Source organism: Aspergillus nomiae, assembly GCF_001204775.2.
Source record: "Aspergillus nomiae NRRL 13137 chromosome Unknown contig00039, whole genome shotgun sequence".
Taxonomy (NCBI): domain Eukaryota; kingdom Fungi; phylum Ascomycota; class Eurotiomycetes; order Eurotiales; family Aspergillaceae; genus Aspergillus; species Aspergillus nomiae.
Window position 1 is genome coordinate 9,792 of NW_015378094.1, and position 18,188 is coordinate 27,979.

At 47.5% G+C, this 18,188-nt stretch overlaps 4 protein-coding genes across 4 annotated transcripts; 1 reads left to right on the top strand and 3 right to left on the bottom strand.

Moving 5' to 3' along the window:
- Positions 1 to 2,022: 2,022 nt before the first annotated feature.
- Positions 2,023 to 7,732, bottom strand: ANOM_002927 (U2 snRNP complex subunit HSH155; the record flags this gene model as incomplete). Its single annotated transcript, XM_015548184.1, has 4 exons — positions 7,718 to 7,732; positions 7,605 to 7,666; positions 3,998 to 7,554; positions 2,023 to 3,760 (listed from the first exon to the last, which is right to left on the bottom strand). Exons 1-4 carry the CDS (start codon positions 7,725 to 7,727, stop codon positions 2,023 to 2,025), a joined length of 5,367 nt encoding a protein of 1,788 aa, XP_015409976.1. The 5' UTR covers positions 7,728 to 7,732.
- A 1,047-nt stretch (positions 7,733 to 8,779) lies between these two features.
- ANOM_002928 (uncharacterized protein) lies at positions 8,780 to 12,723 on the top strand (the record flags this gene model as incomplete). Its single annotated transcript, XM_015548185.1, has 7 exons — positions 8,780 to 9,873; positions 9,926 to 10,111; positions 10,455 to 10,567; positions 10,613 to 10,650; positions 11,112 to 11,274; positions 11,323 to 12,209; positions 12,265 to 12,723. 7 exons carry the CDS (start codon positions 8,780 to 8,782, stop codon positions 12,721 to 12,723), a joined length of 2,940 nt encoding a protein of 979 aa, XP_015409977.1.
- Positions 12,724 to 13,264: 541 nt separating this feature from the next.
- Positions 13,265 to 14,218, bottom strand: ANOM_002929 (uncharacterized protein; the record flags this gene model as incomplete). The annotated part of the gene is made up of 5 exons (XM_015548186.1): positions 13,265 to 13,400; positions 13,455 to 13,634; positions 13,690 to 13,967; positions 14,024 to 14,051; positions 14,115 to 14,218. Coding segments are annotated over 5 exons (726 nt in total), but the record flags the coding sequence as incomplete, so codon positions are not given.
- A 1,009-nt stretch (positions 14,219 to 15,227) lies between these two features.
- Positions 15,228 to 17,064, bottom strand: ANOM_002930 (MFS transporter; the record flags this gene model as incomplete). The annotated part of the gene is made up of 5 exons (XM_015548187.1): positions 15,228 to 15,526; positions 15,616 to 15,859; positions 15,998 to 16,549; positions 16,613 to 16,873; positions 16,924 to 17,064. 5 exons carry the CDS (start codon positions 17,062 to 17,064, stop codon positions 15,228 to 15,230), a joined length of 1,497 nt encoding a protein of 498 aa, XP_015409990.1.
- Between the last annotated feature and the right edge of the window lie 1,124 nt (positions 17,065 to 18,188).

Here is an 18,188-nt window from a genome sequence, read left to right on the forward strand (position 1 = left end):
TCGACACGACGATTGCAACTGCAAATTTGCCTTCGCGGACAACGACGGCGATATGTTCTATTTTAATCGCTGTTAATTTCAGGTCGCTTCGTAATGCACTCCTCTCGGACCTCTCGCCCCCAAGACGGGACGAGAAGAAGTTTAGCTACGAGTTACCCTGTGCCCTAACTTTCCTTTTCGGTCTCGCCGACGGAAACAGGGAAATTGAGTAGGAGAAAGCAGCCACATCAAGGAAAGTATTTCCATGCGATTCAACCCTACTAGGCAAAAACCAGGGGCGCGTGTCCGGAGGTGAGGTGAGCGAGGGGAGGATGCAGGGGTACCATGCTGTGGTGTCTGCATTGCAGATAGATACTAGTAGATAGATGAGTATCGGTATTTGCCGTTCCTCGTTCTGTGCTGGGATGTCTAATAGATCGACATTTTCTTTTACCTTTTTTTTTTTTTTCTATTAGGCATTGGTTATCTGATTTATCGATTGTCACCAGGCTTCGACTCGCTATCGAAGGGCCGACGAATACCTATAGTAGCTCCATTATACTCCGTACATACCGACATGATTGAGGTACTTCTCCCTCCTCATTCCGAGCCAGTCAAAATCCACACGGCTGCAAACAAAAACATTATTCAAATGAAATGAATGGTATGAAATCTTAACTCGTGAATGCAAAATAAAAAATAAAATAAAAAATTATGGAAATGTAAAACCCCAATTTAGGAGGCCAGCGCTCGAGCGCCCATTCAGACCCTTACTAACTACTAGTAGTGGATTAGTTCGCTGACTTCCTTCCCAAGCCAAAGCATCCACTATCAATCCATCTGATTTAATCTAGCAAGAAAAAATAAAATACCTCACAATCCAGCATATATAAATAGATAAAATTAAATCAAAGGATGGGTAGTATTCTCATAATCCAGGGTCCTGCGTAGACACATCCCTAGTTGACAAGACTGAGGTGACCTCCGAACCAGTCAGAAGGTCATCATAACAACATATCTGATACAGACGTTCCAAAATCCCACGCAATCCCTGAACCATTCCATGACGACCACTCAGTCTGCAGGGCTCATCCGAGAATGTTCGGCCATTGGCTGGCCTTTCCCCACAGATCCCTGCCGCCAAGCCCGCACATGACAAGGACGATGGAGAAGGCTTACGCGGCACTTTACTTTAGTCAACTACAGACACGGCCTGTAGGGCGAATGCTTGGCATCGGCGACATGTGGCAAATCAGTAAAGAAGAAAAGAGAGAGAAAAAATAAGACAAATCAACTAAATCAAAGGCAGAATTTAATCGATTTTTTTTTTCTTGACAAAGTAGTTTTTGATTATATTTTGCAAATTGGCTTGCAAGAAAGGTGTCAATGTGTATGTGTATGTGTGTGCGACAGTTTATGGCTCTTAAAGTAAGGAGAGATATTAGTAGGCTTTCCCATAGTTGTAATGATTGTCTATTGAGTTTGTTGGTGTGGTGGTACAGAACCGTTCCCAGATACTGGGAGTGGACATAATGTGTATTGTTGCTCCTCTGCTTATGTCAGCATCTCTATGTTCACAATCAGTAGTAGTATGTGTATGTAGTATATGTCAGCGATGTATAGAAGTTTCCCACAGAGAGTATATCAGGTAGATTCATGATATCAATATACACCCGTTTAATATATATGCCGTAGATACGAAGCGGAATGCCTGTCATCCGATATTTACCCGGGGTGCACTTGGTCCAATGGGATATACCTGAATATATATAATCATTATTCTGAGACTCATGAATTTTTTTCATGGCGAAAGAGAGAACAGATGGAAATGGAAGAAGAACAGAAAAGATACATAATAAAAAGAATAGTAAATGTCGTGCAACACCCTAGCCTACTTTAAATTCCACCAGTGTCCGATTCATATGTACGGCACCAAATCGGACATCAAAGTAGTACAGACGGTAGCACTGGGTAACACCAAGTACCACCAAGTGCAGCATCTGACATCAATCGACTGAATCCCTGTCCACGCAGAGAACAATATCATCGGACAGCAATCGTAGAAGCCCTGGCAGCAGCTCTCCCTGCCCTGCGTCCAAAAACCGCTCCCGACGTCAACCCGCTACCCCCGGGATAATTGTCATAGAAGAGTCCCCCAACCATCTCCCCAGCGCAGTATAGCCCAGGGATTTCACAGTTCGTCGTAGACGAAACCACAGCAGCTGTCTCTGGATTCACCTCCAAACCACCAAATGTAAAGGTGATACCCGCACTGACCTTTACAGCCAGGAACGGAGGCAGGTCGATAGGCAACGCCCAATTGGACTTGGGGACGCTGAGTGTACATGCATTCGACTGAGTTGAGAGGCCGTCCTTTACGGCCGGATCCCATTGCTGGCCAGGATTCAGCCGTTGACTCTCATAAACTGCGTTATTAAACTCATGGATCGTCCGCTCGAACCGATCCTTGTCCTCCAGACCATGCTCCGCCGCACATTTCGCCGCCAGCTCTGATATCGACGATGCTGTAATGTGCTGCACCACTTCTGGTCGATACTCTTCCTCCCGCAGCCAGGAGATTGTCCGCGAATCCCAGATTTGGAACGCAACATGACCGGGCTGATGCAGGATTTGTCGCCCGATCATAGCATAGGTGTAGTTGCGTAGGTCCGAGCCTTCATCCACAAATCGAGAGCCTTGACGGTTGATCATGATCCCTAATGGGTAGCCAGACTTGGTAAACTCATTGGAGATCTCGCGGTCCCCTGTATTGGCGGGTGCATTTGCGTCCCATGCCACGCAGTGACACCCGGACCAGTTGCCAACTTGTTTAGCTGATACATCGCGGATGGCTATCTCGAGACATTCGCCCGAATTATACGGGGTACCGCGAACTAAGGCGGTGTCCCAATGGGGCCCCAGAAACTGTGCTCTCATCCGTGAGTTGGCTTCGAAACCACCAGCAGCGAGTACCACGGCGTTTGTCTTGATCACCTTCACTTGGCCATGGTGCACAGCCGACACCGACGATACAGCACGGGTCACTGGGTCTGTGGCGAGCCTCTCTGCAGCCGTTGAGAAGAAAACATCAATACCCAGTTTCTGAGCCGTCCGGAGGTGGTCTTGAATGAGCCCTTTGCCTCCATCCTGGGTCTTCAAGGCTAGACCCCCCCAGAACTTGATCCGACCGTTCACCTCATACGATTGTCGGTTAAAAGAAAGCTGGAACCGAACACCATTCTCCGCAAGCCACTTGACAGTTGCATTCGAATCGTCGACGAGGACTCGGCTGAGCTCACGGTCCGCCCTCTTTCCTGTCACTCGCTCCATGTCATTCGTGAAGTCAGCCGCTGTGTACGGACTCATATCAATCTTCTGCGCGGTGGCCGGATCAACGTTATTCACAATAGGAAGGAGATCCTCCAGACCACCATGGGTAGTCCGGAATGCTCCTGCAGTGAAGTAAGAATTTCCTCCCGCCCAGTTTTCAGGACATTTGTCAATGATGATCACCTTCTGAGCACCAGATTGAACTGCTGATATGGCGGCGCAGAAACCGGCATTGCCGCCTCCAATGACGAGGACGTCGCAGTGAGGAGGGAGAGCCATTACTGCTAATGGAGCTCGAGTTTGATTCAGGATAGATGTTTTCGCAATAGGTTTGGATATATATAGCTGAGTAGTCGGAGATTGAGTCAAGACACTCTCGTAGCCGCGGACCTTCGCCGAGCATCCGCATAGCAATGCGGGGGAACGAAGCACAATATCGGACGTCCGATCACTAGTCTGATGCATTACGCTAAATAAGTAACCGATGGCATCGGTGACTGACATAACCATAATGTCATTTCTTATATCTGATACCTGGCCCCATGAGAATAAATACACGCCAATCCCACCATCAAGAACACCGTGCGCGATTAAACAGGCTCATAATGCCAGCGAAACGAACTTAACAGTTAGGAAGTGAAATGATACGATACATAAGCAAGCAAGTCGCTTTTAAACTATTATGGACAATTCAGATCTCTCCAAGCCATCATCTTCCAAGGTCGGATAATATGGAATCATTGCATCCGCGCTTTGCACATATGCGTCGTTATAAAGCCGCCAGTATGGTGTACGGACTTTGCGAGCAGGGTGAAACAGGCCTGCCCAGACATAGTTCATGACCACTCCCGTGCCAACAGCCATACGGATAGCATCAATGGCTTCAATAACACGGTCGATAACGTGAGGACTGGTTTCAAAGATGTTGGGGAATACTAAGTTGAGAAGATGGACCATTGCATCTTCACACCCAAGGCCGACCACACCCAAAGCAATGTGCTTGACAACGCTGGCGGCGGTCTGTCGGTGCACCTGGTCTCTATCGATAAGAGCATCCTCGAGAAGGGGCGTAACGGCATAAACGTAGTCCTTTGCCATTTCGCCAATGTACTCGAACAAGAAGGACATGGCCTTCAAGACACCGTTTTGGACGTTCAATTCAGGTACGCGGTATTCGTTCATCAGGGCTGGAAGGACAGTGAACGGGGCGCAAGTTTCAGCCACGATACCGATGGCGACAGCAGTACAAACACGTGACTGACGTTCCTGTACACGTAGGTTGTTAAGCAATGTTGCCAGAACATCTTGGGGACCAATTGCTTTGGCGATGAAACCAAAAGTGTTGTTTGCCGCACGACGGATACCCTTTTTGTGAGCCTTCAACATGTCAAGCAACTCGAAACAGATACGCATCCATTCTCGAGCATTGACAGACTCGGGACCACGGTCTGCAATACGGCCGACAAGGTCGATGGTGTTTTCCTGGACCTTTTCATGACGGTTCCGCAGGATGGGTGTAAGGCGAGGAAGTAAGTCTCGAATGGGTGGTTGCATCTGGTTGATACCGACAACGGTGACAATGGAACGTAGAGCACCCAGAATGGAACCAAGGACCTCTGGGTACTCTTCACCCAGGTACTCGTAGAGTACAATACCAAGCTTCCCCATCAGTGCATCCTCTCCACACTGCTTCATAACCATTGCAATGCGAGAAATGAGGTCTGCAGCCTGCTGACGGACAGTGGCGGACTTGTTGTTCAATCTCCAAAGAATAGTACTGACGATCTGCGGAAGATACGGCTTGCAACGAGTGCCAAGTGCGTTGACCGCTGTTCCAAACCCGTTCAGAATCACAATATCCTCAATACTCTGCTCCTGGAAGGCGTAGAGAACACCGTCGATAAGTCTCTCTTCTAGCCTCTCGGAAATATCCGCCGCGCCCAGGGCTGCAATGAGTTTCTCAACAGTTTCCACCGTCATCTTCCGGTAAGGCTCGCTCTCATCTTTCAGATTGTTGACGACGCGCTCGAGGATCTCACCCACGCCAACCTTTTGTCCAAGGTCGACGGTGGTATCGACAACTTGGCGGTAGTTCCTCCTGTCAAGAGCCATTCGCCTTACCCAGAAGCTCTTAAAGAAGTCGGTCAAAACGTGCTCTTTCAGGTAGCTTGCTGTCACACCATCAGTGCTGGCGCACTGAGACACTACTTTAAGAACAACCTTCTTCATCTCCTCATCCGGAGAAGAGAACTCCCGGAGCAAAATTTCCATGATTTGACTGGTATAGTAATTGGCATATTCCTCGTCCATGAGAGGAATGATATATCCAACAGCCTTAAGGAATGCAGCTAGACCTTTACCACGCTGCTTCCTAGCACCCGTCCAAAGAGGATTGAGGATCTCATCGAAGCTTTCGATACCATAGGGGTTAGCTGCCTCAGCTAAGGCTGCTACTGCTAAAGCGGTAACTGTTCTGACTTTGGCTTGCTCGTCGCTAAGATTATCGGCAATGCAGTCCACCAGACCCTTCAAATGAGGAAGAATAGCACAACCCATAAGGATGGGGATTTGCTGAACAATCTTGACACCAGTGTGTCTTGCCTGCCAAGATTTTTTGCTGCGACACACAGCACGGAGGAAGGGAAGGAGAGCGGGAATACCAAGTGCAGAGGCGACCACGGCGAATGCTCGGGCGGTTGTATTTCTGACATACTCATCGACATGATCGATATCGGGACGCATGGTACTAATCATGGTAGCAAGACCGGCTGCCTTTGCTAGGTTGGAGATGATCTCTCTACCCTCGACACGAGCATAATAATCCTGGTCAATGAGCAACGGCTCAATGACGACGAGAATCTTATGCACGTAGGGGCGGACAAGATCATCCAGCTTGTAGAGAACACGATCAATGACCTTGACCAACAAGTGACGCTCTTGGTCCTCAAGCGATTTCTCCATGAGCAACGGAAGGATCTGGTTAAACAAGGGGCCGGCTCCAAATTGACGTGCGTTATCTGTGAGTTGACGCAGGGCAGTCTTTCTCATTGGTGGTGTACCGTTTTTAACCTTCAACAGCAGCCTCATGATCTTTCGCTCCTTCAGCTCGTCCACGGACATCACGCTCTCGTCTCCACCTTCCATAAGCTTTCCGAAGTATGCCATATCCTCGGGCTTGAAGAACTGAAGATCGCCGACTCCTGGGATTTCTGTTGGGAGCTGCTTGCCTAGAGCTCGGGCGCTTTCGGGTTCTTGCATCATGAAGCCCCCGACACCTGTCGCGCTGGCCATGGGAGCCGGTGTCGACATGAGTTTCCTTGCGGGGTTTCGGATTGGCGCATATCCCGGAGGGGGGTCAAGGATTTTGTAACCATCGGCCTCGCCCGGGAGCATCATGTCAAGCTCCTCATCCGACAAGGGGGCATTGCGGCCAGAGATATCAGTTCCAAAGCTGGTTGGAATCAGCGCGGCACCTGCTTGCGAAGGGTGCATAGGAGTCGCGAGCCCCTGGTTGCCAACAGGGGTGGCTGATGTGATAGATGGCGCCTGGTCCCATCGCGATCGACGTTTAGGTGCTTCCTCGGCGGCGCCCGGGACCGGAAGGGAGGGCGTTTGATCCCAGCGTGATTTCTTCTTTGCCTCTTGGGGCTCGGGAGCCTCAGGAGCTGCTTCGGTCGACTCGGAAGCCACATCCCATCGTTGCTTGCGCTTGCGTCCCGTAGCAACGGAGACGGTCGAGCCGGCGTCAGCGTTTTCTTTGTCCTCCAACTTCAACGTGGCCTCATGTTCTGCGACATCGTTCTCACCACTGGCCTGTTTTTCTGCGATCAGCTTCTGAACACGCTCTTCTTCTTTTTCAAGCTCACGCAGAGCCATGACTTCACGATACGTCTGGCCCTCTCCCTCAACGTTCGCATGAGTGTTTGCAGCGAAAGGGTCCGCTCTGGTGGGGGTCAAAGGGCCACGGTTGAATCGACGCTTTTGGTAGTCTGTCTCGCGGTCTGCAATCCTCGCCGCCTTCTCGCGGCCGAGAAGGATGTCTTCTTCCTCCACTCCATTACCGTGGGCAAATTCATCCATCTGACTCTTGGTTGCGGTGTACTGTCCCACCAGACGGTGGCCACCATCCGCATCCTCCATCTCCTCGTCATCACCATTGACGGCGATCGAAGTGTCGTAGCCCGCAAACCTGTCGGCGCCTTCGCGTTCGTAAAGGGTGGTGTCGAAGGATTCAGTCAGGGAGGCCTTGGTCGAGTTGTCAGTGCGCTGGCTAGACGAATCAAAGGTCCTAGAACCTTTTTTCCAGCTGCAGCGGCATTCCGCTCAGCTTGGAGCCTCCGGACGGCTTCGAAATCGGCTGCGAAAGGGGTTAGTCACGGGGTGGATCAAGCCATAGGGTGACACGTACAGTCAGACATGGTGACAGTAAAGAGTCGCTCAGAGATCAGACAGAGAACATATAATCCCAGGAAGGGGTAGCAATAGCTACATCCGGATCATACCCTGTGATCGCGGAACTCTAGGGGATGGTGTAGGGTGCAGTGCGTGGATGCCGATGATGATGAAAATACCTTCAGCGCCCGACGACGTTTGGCGGCGGGACTCGCTGGTGATCGCTGACTAACACCAGTCACATGATAGCGACAGTGAAAGTGGACTAGTGCGGAGCTATGACGCCAAGCATTTGTGAAAGCTTTCCTACCACTCTTCAATTTATTCAACAGCTTTTTTATATGGTGAAATATAGGGTGACTATATATCTATTTAAATGAGGTACTCGAGAGTTACTGGAGTATGTCATACACTACTACTCTAGGAAATTGGTGAAGGTTAAATATACAGAAGTTAATTTGAGTGAAAAATGTACTCTTCCTGGTATTCAACGGTTGTTATATCTTTGATAGCTAGTAGAGCTGTATCGACTGAACTTAATAAGAGAACGTGCATTTTGTAATTTTATGCCATAATAGTCACTACCCAGCCTTTAATATTACTGGGTAATTCTTTCACACTCAAAATCAAACAATGGAACCAAATCAAAGGTGAGATATTCAGTCGTTGACCGTTAGATGGTTTCTTAGCTTCCCCGAATCCTAGAGGAGGTCGCTCTAAGTATTGGTAGTGCTTTCTTTGGAATGCTCCATGATAATAGATATATATCTCACAGAAGCAGTTCATGAATAGAATTAATTATGGCCTAATCAAGCTACCCCGTTAATCTATCATATGCCTGAGGCTATCAAACTCTTCCTATCAGAGTTGTGACATTACGCCCTCCGGGTGGGGACGGAGGACGGACCGGGTCCGCCCTGGCCAGTACGGAGTACGTATAATCCCTTTGGATTGCCTGTTGATCTGTCTTTGGACCATTATTTCACTCAGGGTATACTAACAACTCTTCCTTGAGTAAAGCATAATTGTTCTCCTTTCAACTTCTGCAGAGCCATTGCGTGTATCGTACTTAGCTGAGATGGAAAACAGAACTCCGTCTAAGACAGACACTATTCTCATCATAGGCGCAGGCGTCTTCGGCCTATCGACGGCACTCGAATTAAGCACTCGCGGGTACAAAAACGTTACTGTTCTCGACCGCTATCCGCCTCCGGTCCCAGATGGTAGCAGCGTTGACATTTCTCGAATTATCCGATCCGAATATGCCGACCCTGTGTATTCCCGAATGGCTCAAGAGGCTCTTAAGGGTTGGAAATCAGAGTACAGAGACTACTATCACCATACAGGGTTTGTGATGCTATCAGAGACAGCGTCAAATCCTTACATCGAGAAAACACTGGAAATTATCCATGATCAAGGTCGGTCACTGAAAGAGTTTGTGAATGGGAATGGCCTGAAAGAGATGTATCCGGATCTCCACGCTGACCTCAGTAGTCTTCGGGCATATCATAACCCTGAAGGCGGCTGGGCAGATGCTGAGGGAAGTATTCGTCACTTAAGTCACAGATGTAGTCAGGCGGGCGTGTCCTTCGTCACTGGGCCACGGGGAACAGTTCTCTCATTACGGAGACAGGGATCCCGTGTTGTTGGTGTGAATGTGGCCATTGGAGACTTCATTCCTGCAAATAAGGTTATCCTGAGTACCGGCGCATGGTCAAATTTGCTTCTGGATGTAGCCCATACAGCATCTGCATCAGGACAGCCTGTAGGCTTCATCCAACTCAGCCCAGAAGAGGCTCGCAGTATCGCCAAGACACCTGTGATGATCAACTTATCAAGTGGCATATTCTGTTTCCCTCCAACGCCGGGAACAAACGTTCTCAAAGTTGCCCGACACAGCTATGGCTTTGCAACTTCCATACGCTCCGATGCTACTAATCGAGCCGTGTCCTCGCCAAAGCTGGACTCGAACAATGCCAACAAATCTTTCCTTCCTCAAGAGGCAGATAACGCACTACGACATGGTCTTCGACAGCTCATCCCACGTTTTGCCGATCGCCCCTGGTCGAATCGTCGCCTGTGTTGGTATACGGACACCCCAGAGGGTGACTTTGTTGTTGACTATCACCCTCAGATTGATGGGCTTTTTGTTGCTATCGGAGGGGCTGGACAGTAAGTTGTAATCAAGGTCTGCTCTATGCCTTCACTAACTCAGGTACCACAGTGGCTTCAAATTCTTACCTGTTCTTGGTCGGTACATAGCCGACCGCTATGAAAACTGTGCTCCAGAAATCCTCCAACAGAAATGGAGGCTTCGTTTGCCAGACGGCAGTGGGGATTTGAAGATCGGCGATGGAAGCCGGGGAGGACCCCCTTTACGGATGTTGACCGTTGAAGAACAGAGCAAATTGTAACAAATTCATGTTAATGTTCCCTGGGGGAAAGTCGCGTTCATTGTCAGTGTTAAAGCTACACTGCATTGTAGTTGGCGCGTAGCTGCTCAAAATTAATTAGTATAGATCATGGACTGGTCAGCTGATATAGAAAATTGTAAAAGGTGAATCAATGAGATAAAGTCTACCAAAATCCTTGACCTTGATCAGCCATTCAAGTGGCCCTGATTCTCCCTCGATAGATATCTCCCTCCACTTTACCCCGCACTGAAAGATAAGGTAGCCTTGCAGTATCAGACTTTTAGCGTGCAAGCTAGCATAAGCTATAAGAAGGCTACCCAATCATCGCAATCTCAATAGTACTTTTGAGGCATCAGAGTCACACCAAAGCAATATCATCAGCTCAACTCAAAGATGTCGACTGATGACTACCGACCGCCCAAACGTGCCCGCCAAGCCTGTGATCCATGCCGGTAAGGATAACTGCACTCGCAACAGATAACTTCTGACATTTACAGTCGTAAAAAGTCACGATGCCCAGGCGAGAGACCAGTCTGTTCGTACTGTGATAGGCTGGGCCAACAATGCGTGTACTCTGACTCTGCAGACTTAGGTCCTGGCGCCACTGAAATGGCACGTATATATCCGACCCTTCCGGTGATGGTCACGGCTAATTTGGTAGGCGAGGCGGCTGGAAAATGTGGAGGGGAGGTTGGAGGAATTAATAAGTAGCTTGAGGTGGGTTTATATAAAACTATAATCTATAAGAGCCGATACTAATATAGACTATAGTAGTTCTAGGCAGACAATGACGCCGGTGACTGTTCAGATGGAGTCTCGCCCACGAAATGAACATACCGGAGACTCAAGAAGAGATCTTGATAACCAGAGCTCAATCTTGAGAGCTGCTGAACTGTATCTCAACTTTTGTAACTATCAACCACTTCCTTTATTTGATGCGGAGACTTCGTCGAAACTATCGCTACTCGAGATCCGGAACTTATTCTTGCAATCCAGGCGATCAGTCTGCGGTTCGAACGCGAAGTAGAAATTGGGGAAGCACGTATCTTGCAATATGCCAAAGATGCTCGCTCTCTGGTTATGGACCGGATTAACAATGGGGACTTGGAGCTCTCAGCTTTACAGACGCTTTGTCTACTGGCTACGTTCGAGTTCTCAGGTGAGGAATCTTCAAAATTCTAAGTTTCTCATTATTGACTCATGATAGTGGGACATACCATCCAGGCAGGATTGACTTTGAACATGGCGGCCTATCTAGCACAAAGCGTCAGCATTACTGGTGAAATTCTGGCCAATATCCAAACAGATGCGGACGAGAAGCGTCGCTGTTCTTGGAGCATTTATATGCTGCGACATCTTCAAGGGGACGGCATTCAAACAAGTCGACTTATATCAGGTGTTCACACGCCCTTCAACACCGGTTCGGGATTATCGCCTAAATACACCCCACCGTCAATCAGAGAGCCACGTGGATCTAACACAAAGGAGGACCTTGGTCTCGTCTCCTACACTATTCAACTGAGTGAGGTGTGGGCCCTGGCAATGAACTACGCCGCCACCAAAGTCGATCCAGTCTCTCTTCCCCCCTGGTTTCCTGAATCCGATTACTCTGTGGTCTCGTTTCGACATACTGAGTTTGACAGTCTTGTCCCACTAAAATACCGGTACCATGCAGAGAACCTGCAAAATCACAGTTTACAGGAATTAAACCAACGTCGTGACTTCTGGGGGCCCTGGCTTTTTGTCCAGATTATGTTTGAAACAATTCCGTGCTTACTGAATCACCCATTCCTACTATCGATGAGATTACGAAGCTTCAGACATACCATGCCCCACTCTTTCATTCGGCAGTCGTTTGAGAACATTACTCTTCACGCAAGTTGGATTCTGCACTTGATTGACCTTGTAGAGCATAAGGGGTTTGAGATCTGCGACCCCATCTTGGCCCACTGTGTAGTTATTGTCGCTACTATACATCTTCAACATAGCTTTGTCGATGATCAAGGGCTGCGAGATACGGCGAGAAATGGCTATAATAAGTGTGTGCGTTTTCTCCAGCCATTGGGAGAGCGATGGCCCCATGTCAGAAATATGGTTCGTACTGGCGACCACCGCGAACAACCTTTGCAGCACATCGCTAATGTAACAGATGCAAAAATTACACCGTCTACGGGAAGGCGTTTCCGCAAGCACAAACAGCCAGTCGTGGTCCAATAACGCAAAACTTCTGTGGGAATTACTGGTCTATGACCGGGCCAGCAGCTCCCAATCTTCTAATGATTTCTTTGGAACAACACTATCTGACCCTAACGCTAAGCATACAGACTCTAGATTCATGACTCCAGATCCAGACTTTCCTCTGGTTGGGTCAGCAGGGATATCTGGCCATAAGACAGTGGCCAAAGAAGTTGTTGCGTATCCACCGGAGTCTGTTTCGACCCCACCGGCTTCTTTTACATCCAGACCGGATATGCAACAGGCTCCATCTGCGGAGCCTTTTGGCTTGATCGACACACCGGCGGAAGGGATGCTGAATGATAATCTCTTTTTGGCGCCGGAGAGCTACGGAAGGGCAATTGAGGATTGGTGGAATTTCACTTCTTCGTAGATAGCTACGCTTGTAATTGAAACCATAACTTCCAATCTGTTTGTCGGTTCATTACAGCCTTATTTATACCCTCACCATTGCCTTCCGAGTCTACAACTGGCATAAAGGGCAATCTTTTGGACCAACCTTGGAACCGGATACGCCTCCGCTGATACTAACGGCGTACAATCCTGCCCAAAATCTCATGTACGGTAAGATGGCATACACATCACCTAGAAAAACTTTCTGCTTTTTAAAAAAACTTGTCATACAATCTAGACTGTGAGTAATTGAGGCCCAACCAAGAAGCCCATGAAATGTTCTATTTCTGCTATGTAATAGATCGGGTAAATATGTCAACGTCCAACCACAAAGCCTGTGTATGGTTCAGAGACTAGGAGTTTCCCCACTAGATAGTCTCAGGAGTTCCTACCTAGGTCAGCATTTCAATCTTGATCTGCCTTAAACTTCTTGTCAGTCGTTCCAGACCGACACTCAATCTGTCTTCGTCATATGAAAATGTAATTCGAAACCACCAATTTTCAGGATTGTCTGGAATAAAACTATCTCCATCCGCGATGTTCACACCATTACCGAGACAGATCTCCAGGAACCTTTCCTTCAGCTTAGAATATTCGTCTGTTCCGTTGTCATCAGGATAAGGGAGTATCCGAGCCCATACAAACAGCCCAGCATTGCTATCGAGGATGAATATCAGCAAGTAACAAGTAGAAAATAATGGGAGCCCTTACGTTCCCCTAAAATACTCTATTCCATGGTCTTCCATATAATCTCTGACGTGACTGTAGCTTTTTGTTAGACGCTCGGAATACGTGTGGAAAAAGTATTGCAGAAAGGCCGTGTCTTCAAGAACACGTGCCCATATGTTCTGGACCATGAAGGATGGCCAGGATAATAAGCTGTTGGGTGGTCTGGTCAACAATCGATCCCATTATGACAAGGTGATGCCGCTATCTTGTCTATTACTTTAGGGCGGAGACAGCGTCAGTTAGGTTCTTATTGCGTGACTGAAGTACCCCGACACGGAGTCCACTTGCTCCATAGTCCTTGCTTATGCCGTACAAGATATGAACTAGATTCTGATCGATGATCTCGCTTAGATCTAGGGAGAGGATGGAGTTGAAAGTAGTAGCGTTCGGAAATTGCTCGTTTGAGTATGTCGAATGTGCGTAAATCTCGTCGGAGATCATATGGATGTTGTGCTTATTGCAGAAACGGGCGATGTCTTGTAATGCTTCTGTGGACTGAAGAAAGAAACATTAGCTTTCGGTGATTAGAATAGAACGATATAATAACTTACATAATAGCAGCCCAATGGATTATGCGGGCTTATGCATTGTCATTCGGAAAGCCCTTGGTTCGTTGAGATAAGGTATGTATGAGTGGCTTACTTTGTAATAATAAGACTCCTGACCTTGATACCTGCCCTTGTGTAATTGATATATGCCCGTTCGAGAGATGCCCTGTTTTCAGCGGCATTGAATACACTATTCATGGAGTATGTTTGATTCTCCCAGGAAAAAGAAACTGGTAAAAGCTTGCCATCGCTCCGCAAGCTCGTATCGGTTAGAAAAGTGTCATACAAGGGCCTGGGGGTTAGTATGCCCTCTCCTTCGTCACATATACTCCATGTGATCGAGTCAATTAGACCAGTGACACCGGATCCAACGACAATTTGGTCAGAGGAGACTGTCAATTGCGCGAAACTGGTAAGTCATGAATGATGCAACTGCTTTTTGCAGGCGTGGGGAACCGGCTTGTGGCCCGTATGCAAATTCTCTGAGAGCATTGATTGTGAACTATTGATGAAAAAGCTAGAGCTTCCAGACACCTGAAGAACGGCAAACCAACATTGTTCTCCAGATACCCGCGCAGCTCGTCATGCATCAGGAAGTTCTCGCGACGCCAAGGTTAATATTAATACTCAGTGAGCTTCTGCAGGAGCTGGATGTTGGGGGTCTGAAAGTAGGCTTACGTCCATCTGGAGAGTTCACTTTGTCATATGGTTGTGTTCTGCCGAAGCTGCGCTGGATATGGCAGCTTCTTGCGCCCGAGGTGAGAGGGAAGAGAATACTGCAGATCGATTAAAATCTACCGCCGTGATACATGGAAAATAAATTGAGAGTAATAATAGAGTTTTAAGTATCAGCATGATGCTGATGCTGGCGGATAACCGATGGGACCGTCCTGGGCTCTCGAGCTTGTGTTTGCTTTAAACAAGGAAAAAGTTCTGACAAAGGTGGAAGAGAGGAAAATTCGCATCTGTGCGAGTAAATCTCGACTGAGCGAGGCCCAATGTGGGTTGGCTGGACGCAATACTAGTCCTGCAGTAGTTTACTCAGTAGTTTACTGAATTCCTTTACTATATTGTGGGGCCTGAATTATCTGCAAAGCTCAATGGGAAACAACATACGTCCTAGTTCGCGAACACATCTTTCAATCCATTCTAAAAAGAAATAAAGCACCTTCTTCAAATATCGCAAGGATGCCGCCACCAGAGGAGGCTATATCGTGTAGATGAAGTCAGGCCTCTTGTCGCCGAGCTGTGCAATTTCTTCAGAAGTTAATCCCTCAACACGATGATCCCTATCGCCACGTTGACGTTTTCGGTTTTCCCTCTTCAGCAGAAAATATTCTAAAACGGATCCAATAAACAAAAAGAGGGTCAAGTACGCTAGAACCGTGCCGTGGCCGGGATAGTAGTTCGGTGCATCGGCATTGCGATATATATTGGAGGACATGATACCGTTCAAGTTTCCCCATCCGATCATGATTCCGATGGTAACACCACGTTTGTAGATGCCTAAGTTCGATAGCATCAGCAATTGCATATAGATATATACTGTAAGCTCTGAATTATGGGAGCATATGTTAACAAAAAGAATGACTGACCCTCTACGTTGTTGCTGACCCAGGCAATAGTATTAGCAATGCAGGGATAAATGCCCATAGCCCCAAGGAAGACCCCAGCATATTTAACACCGGGCGAATTCGTGCCTAGTAACATTGAGAAACCAACTATTCCCAAGATGGATGCGAGAATGTTATAGATTCCTCTCTGACGTGTGCGATCAGCTATGTAGCCAACCGAGACTGTTAGGATAGCAGCGCAAGCATAAGGAGGCACACTGAGGAGCTGTGCACGTGTAGATGAGTATCCTGATCTTTGTCAGCAAAGAAAATCACTGGACGAATAAAACCATTTAAAATACCCTGGATTAGTAGATAGTTAGTGATATCGTTCTGAAGAAATTTGAACACTTGGCTAGCTTACTAGTTCTTTGATAATGGTTGGTAAGAACAATGAAAAAGCATATAATGCTCCATCAGCACCCATATAAATAATAGCACCGAGCCAAGTCTTATGGTCTTTCAGGCTGTCCCACATATATGAGGATTTCCACTCGTGCTCCTTTGCAGTACTGGATTGCTGGTCTAGAGCCAGACGGCGCATTACGCGCTTTCGGTCCGTGTCAGATAGGAATTTAGCTTTATCCGGAAAGTCGTACACCAGCCAGAAGGAAAGCACCCCAATGACGACGGTTGCAAGGCCCTCTAGGATGAAGATCCATGCCCATCCATCCTTTCCACCCACCTTATCCATCTTGGCAATGGCAGCTGCCAGAAGACCGCCAAACGAGCCCGCTAGCGCAGCAGCAGAAAAGAATATGGCCATCCGAATACCGAATTCAGACCGTTTATACCAGCAGGAAAGATAGTAGCTAATGCCCGGGAAAAGACCGGCTTCAGCTAATCCAAGAAACCATCGTGCAGCCATGAGACCGGAAAAGTTGTGTACAAGTCCCATTGTTGTCATGCAAATGCCCTGGATAATGATAATTTCCGATCAGAACTGTTTCTTTTTCAGCCATTATGTCACATTACATACCCAGAGCACGATGATTGTTGGGATAAAAATACTGGGAAGTGTCCGTTTGAGCAGTACGTTTGTAAGGGGCTCAAAGATAGAATAGGAGATGAAGAAGATGGTCAGCGAAGCATTGTATTGACCACCAGTCATATGAAGTGCTTCCTGGAGACCATCCAATTTTGCATTTCCAATATTTGTGCGGTCAAGAAATGATGCTAGATAGAGTAAGGACAGCCACGGGATGAGACGCATATCTAATTTCCTCAGCAAACGTCGATCCTAAGAAGATCAGCCGACCTGCATGTTACTTCTAAAAGCGAGTTGCATACTATTATTGCCTTCTCCTCTTCAGATAAACCATCGTCAGGGTCAGCAATCACCTCAAGTTGTTCGATACCTGGCTTTGAGGTTTCTAGGTCAGAGTTGTAACTAGAAATCCCTCCACCAGCTGCCTCCTTTTCAGATGCCATGGTATCCAAATCCAGTATTTTCAGCCGGATAAAATGGGTCTTTCCTTTCTTTTTTTTCCTCTCTCTTTTACGGTGAAAAGTAAAATATGGACACAAGCAGAGATTTATAGCATACCCCTTAAACGTCTGGTCGCAGGCGGTGACTGGAGATTTAAATGATGGCAATACCCAAGAACGTGGGGGATCTCGGTGGATCAGTCAGAATCGGAAGGACCTTCGGCGATCTGGATCTTGTTTTTCTTATTTCCTTTTCTCCTTTCCTTTCCTTTCTTTTCTATTCTCTTCTTTCCGCGCTTTTCTTTGTTCCTTACATTTAGCAAAAGTCAATTTGAAACTAACATCATAACTTGCATAGCAATGCCCATGTCAATTAATCAAAAGTCTGGAACACCTGTGGAATGCTCAGGCCTATCGGGGCTCTAATAACACCTGGTAGTCATAGCATTCGGGATTGAGCAACTACTGCTAGCAATGACAACTAAGTGAACACAAAAGAGTACACATCCCTCTGTCTGGTTTGTAATCATAAGATTATATCATAATGCAACAGTGACATTCGTTAAAATTTGCTCAGATTCAAATCAACCTCGCGTAGGATGTCAACCGCAGGGAAGGAAGAAACTAACAGCTATGGTAAAGTTTATATTTCCCCGGCGTTCAGTATGGCTCCATAACTCTAGTAGAATCCACCAATGCCATCGAACGGATCGTCTGGACCAGCCATCGAACGCCGACCCTAAAAATTTAGTCTATGCTCCTAAATCCAATGAAAATATGGACTAAATCTAAAAAATTCGAAATGGAGCAGGAAGATCGATATGTAAGCGAGATACACAGACAAATCAATCTCAATAAGCGCTATCATAGGCTGGAAAGTGTGCTGACTCTCTGGGCACAATACTTTGGGGCCCCCACGGCCTTGACTCTTTTGTAAGCTCTTATCAATGAGGGGTCACAGGACCACCGAAAACTAATTCGCGTGGTCAGCAGCCCACCACCCATTATTCTTCAATTGGCAGTATTCCCCAAGAAGGCAAGTGCGCAAGTCTTCGGGACCTCACTGTCCTCGCGTTCTCAGTTGTTGGGGGGAAAGGACAATTATTGAGCAATAGGACACGAAACTG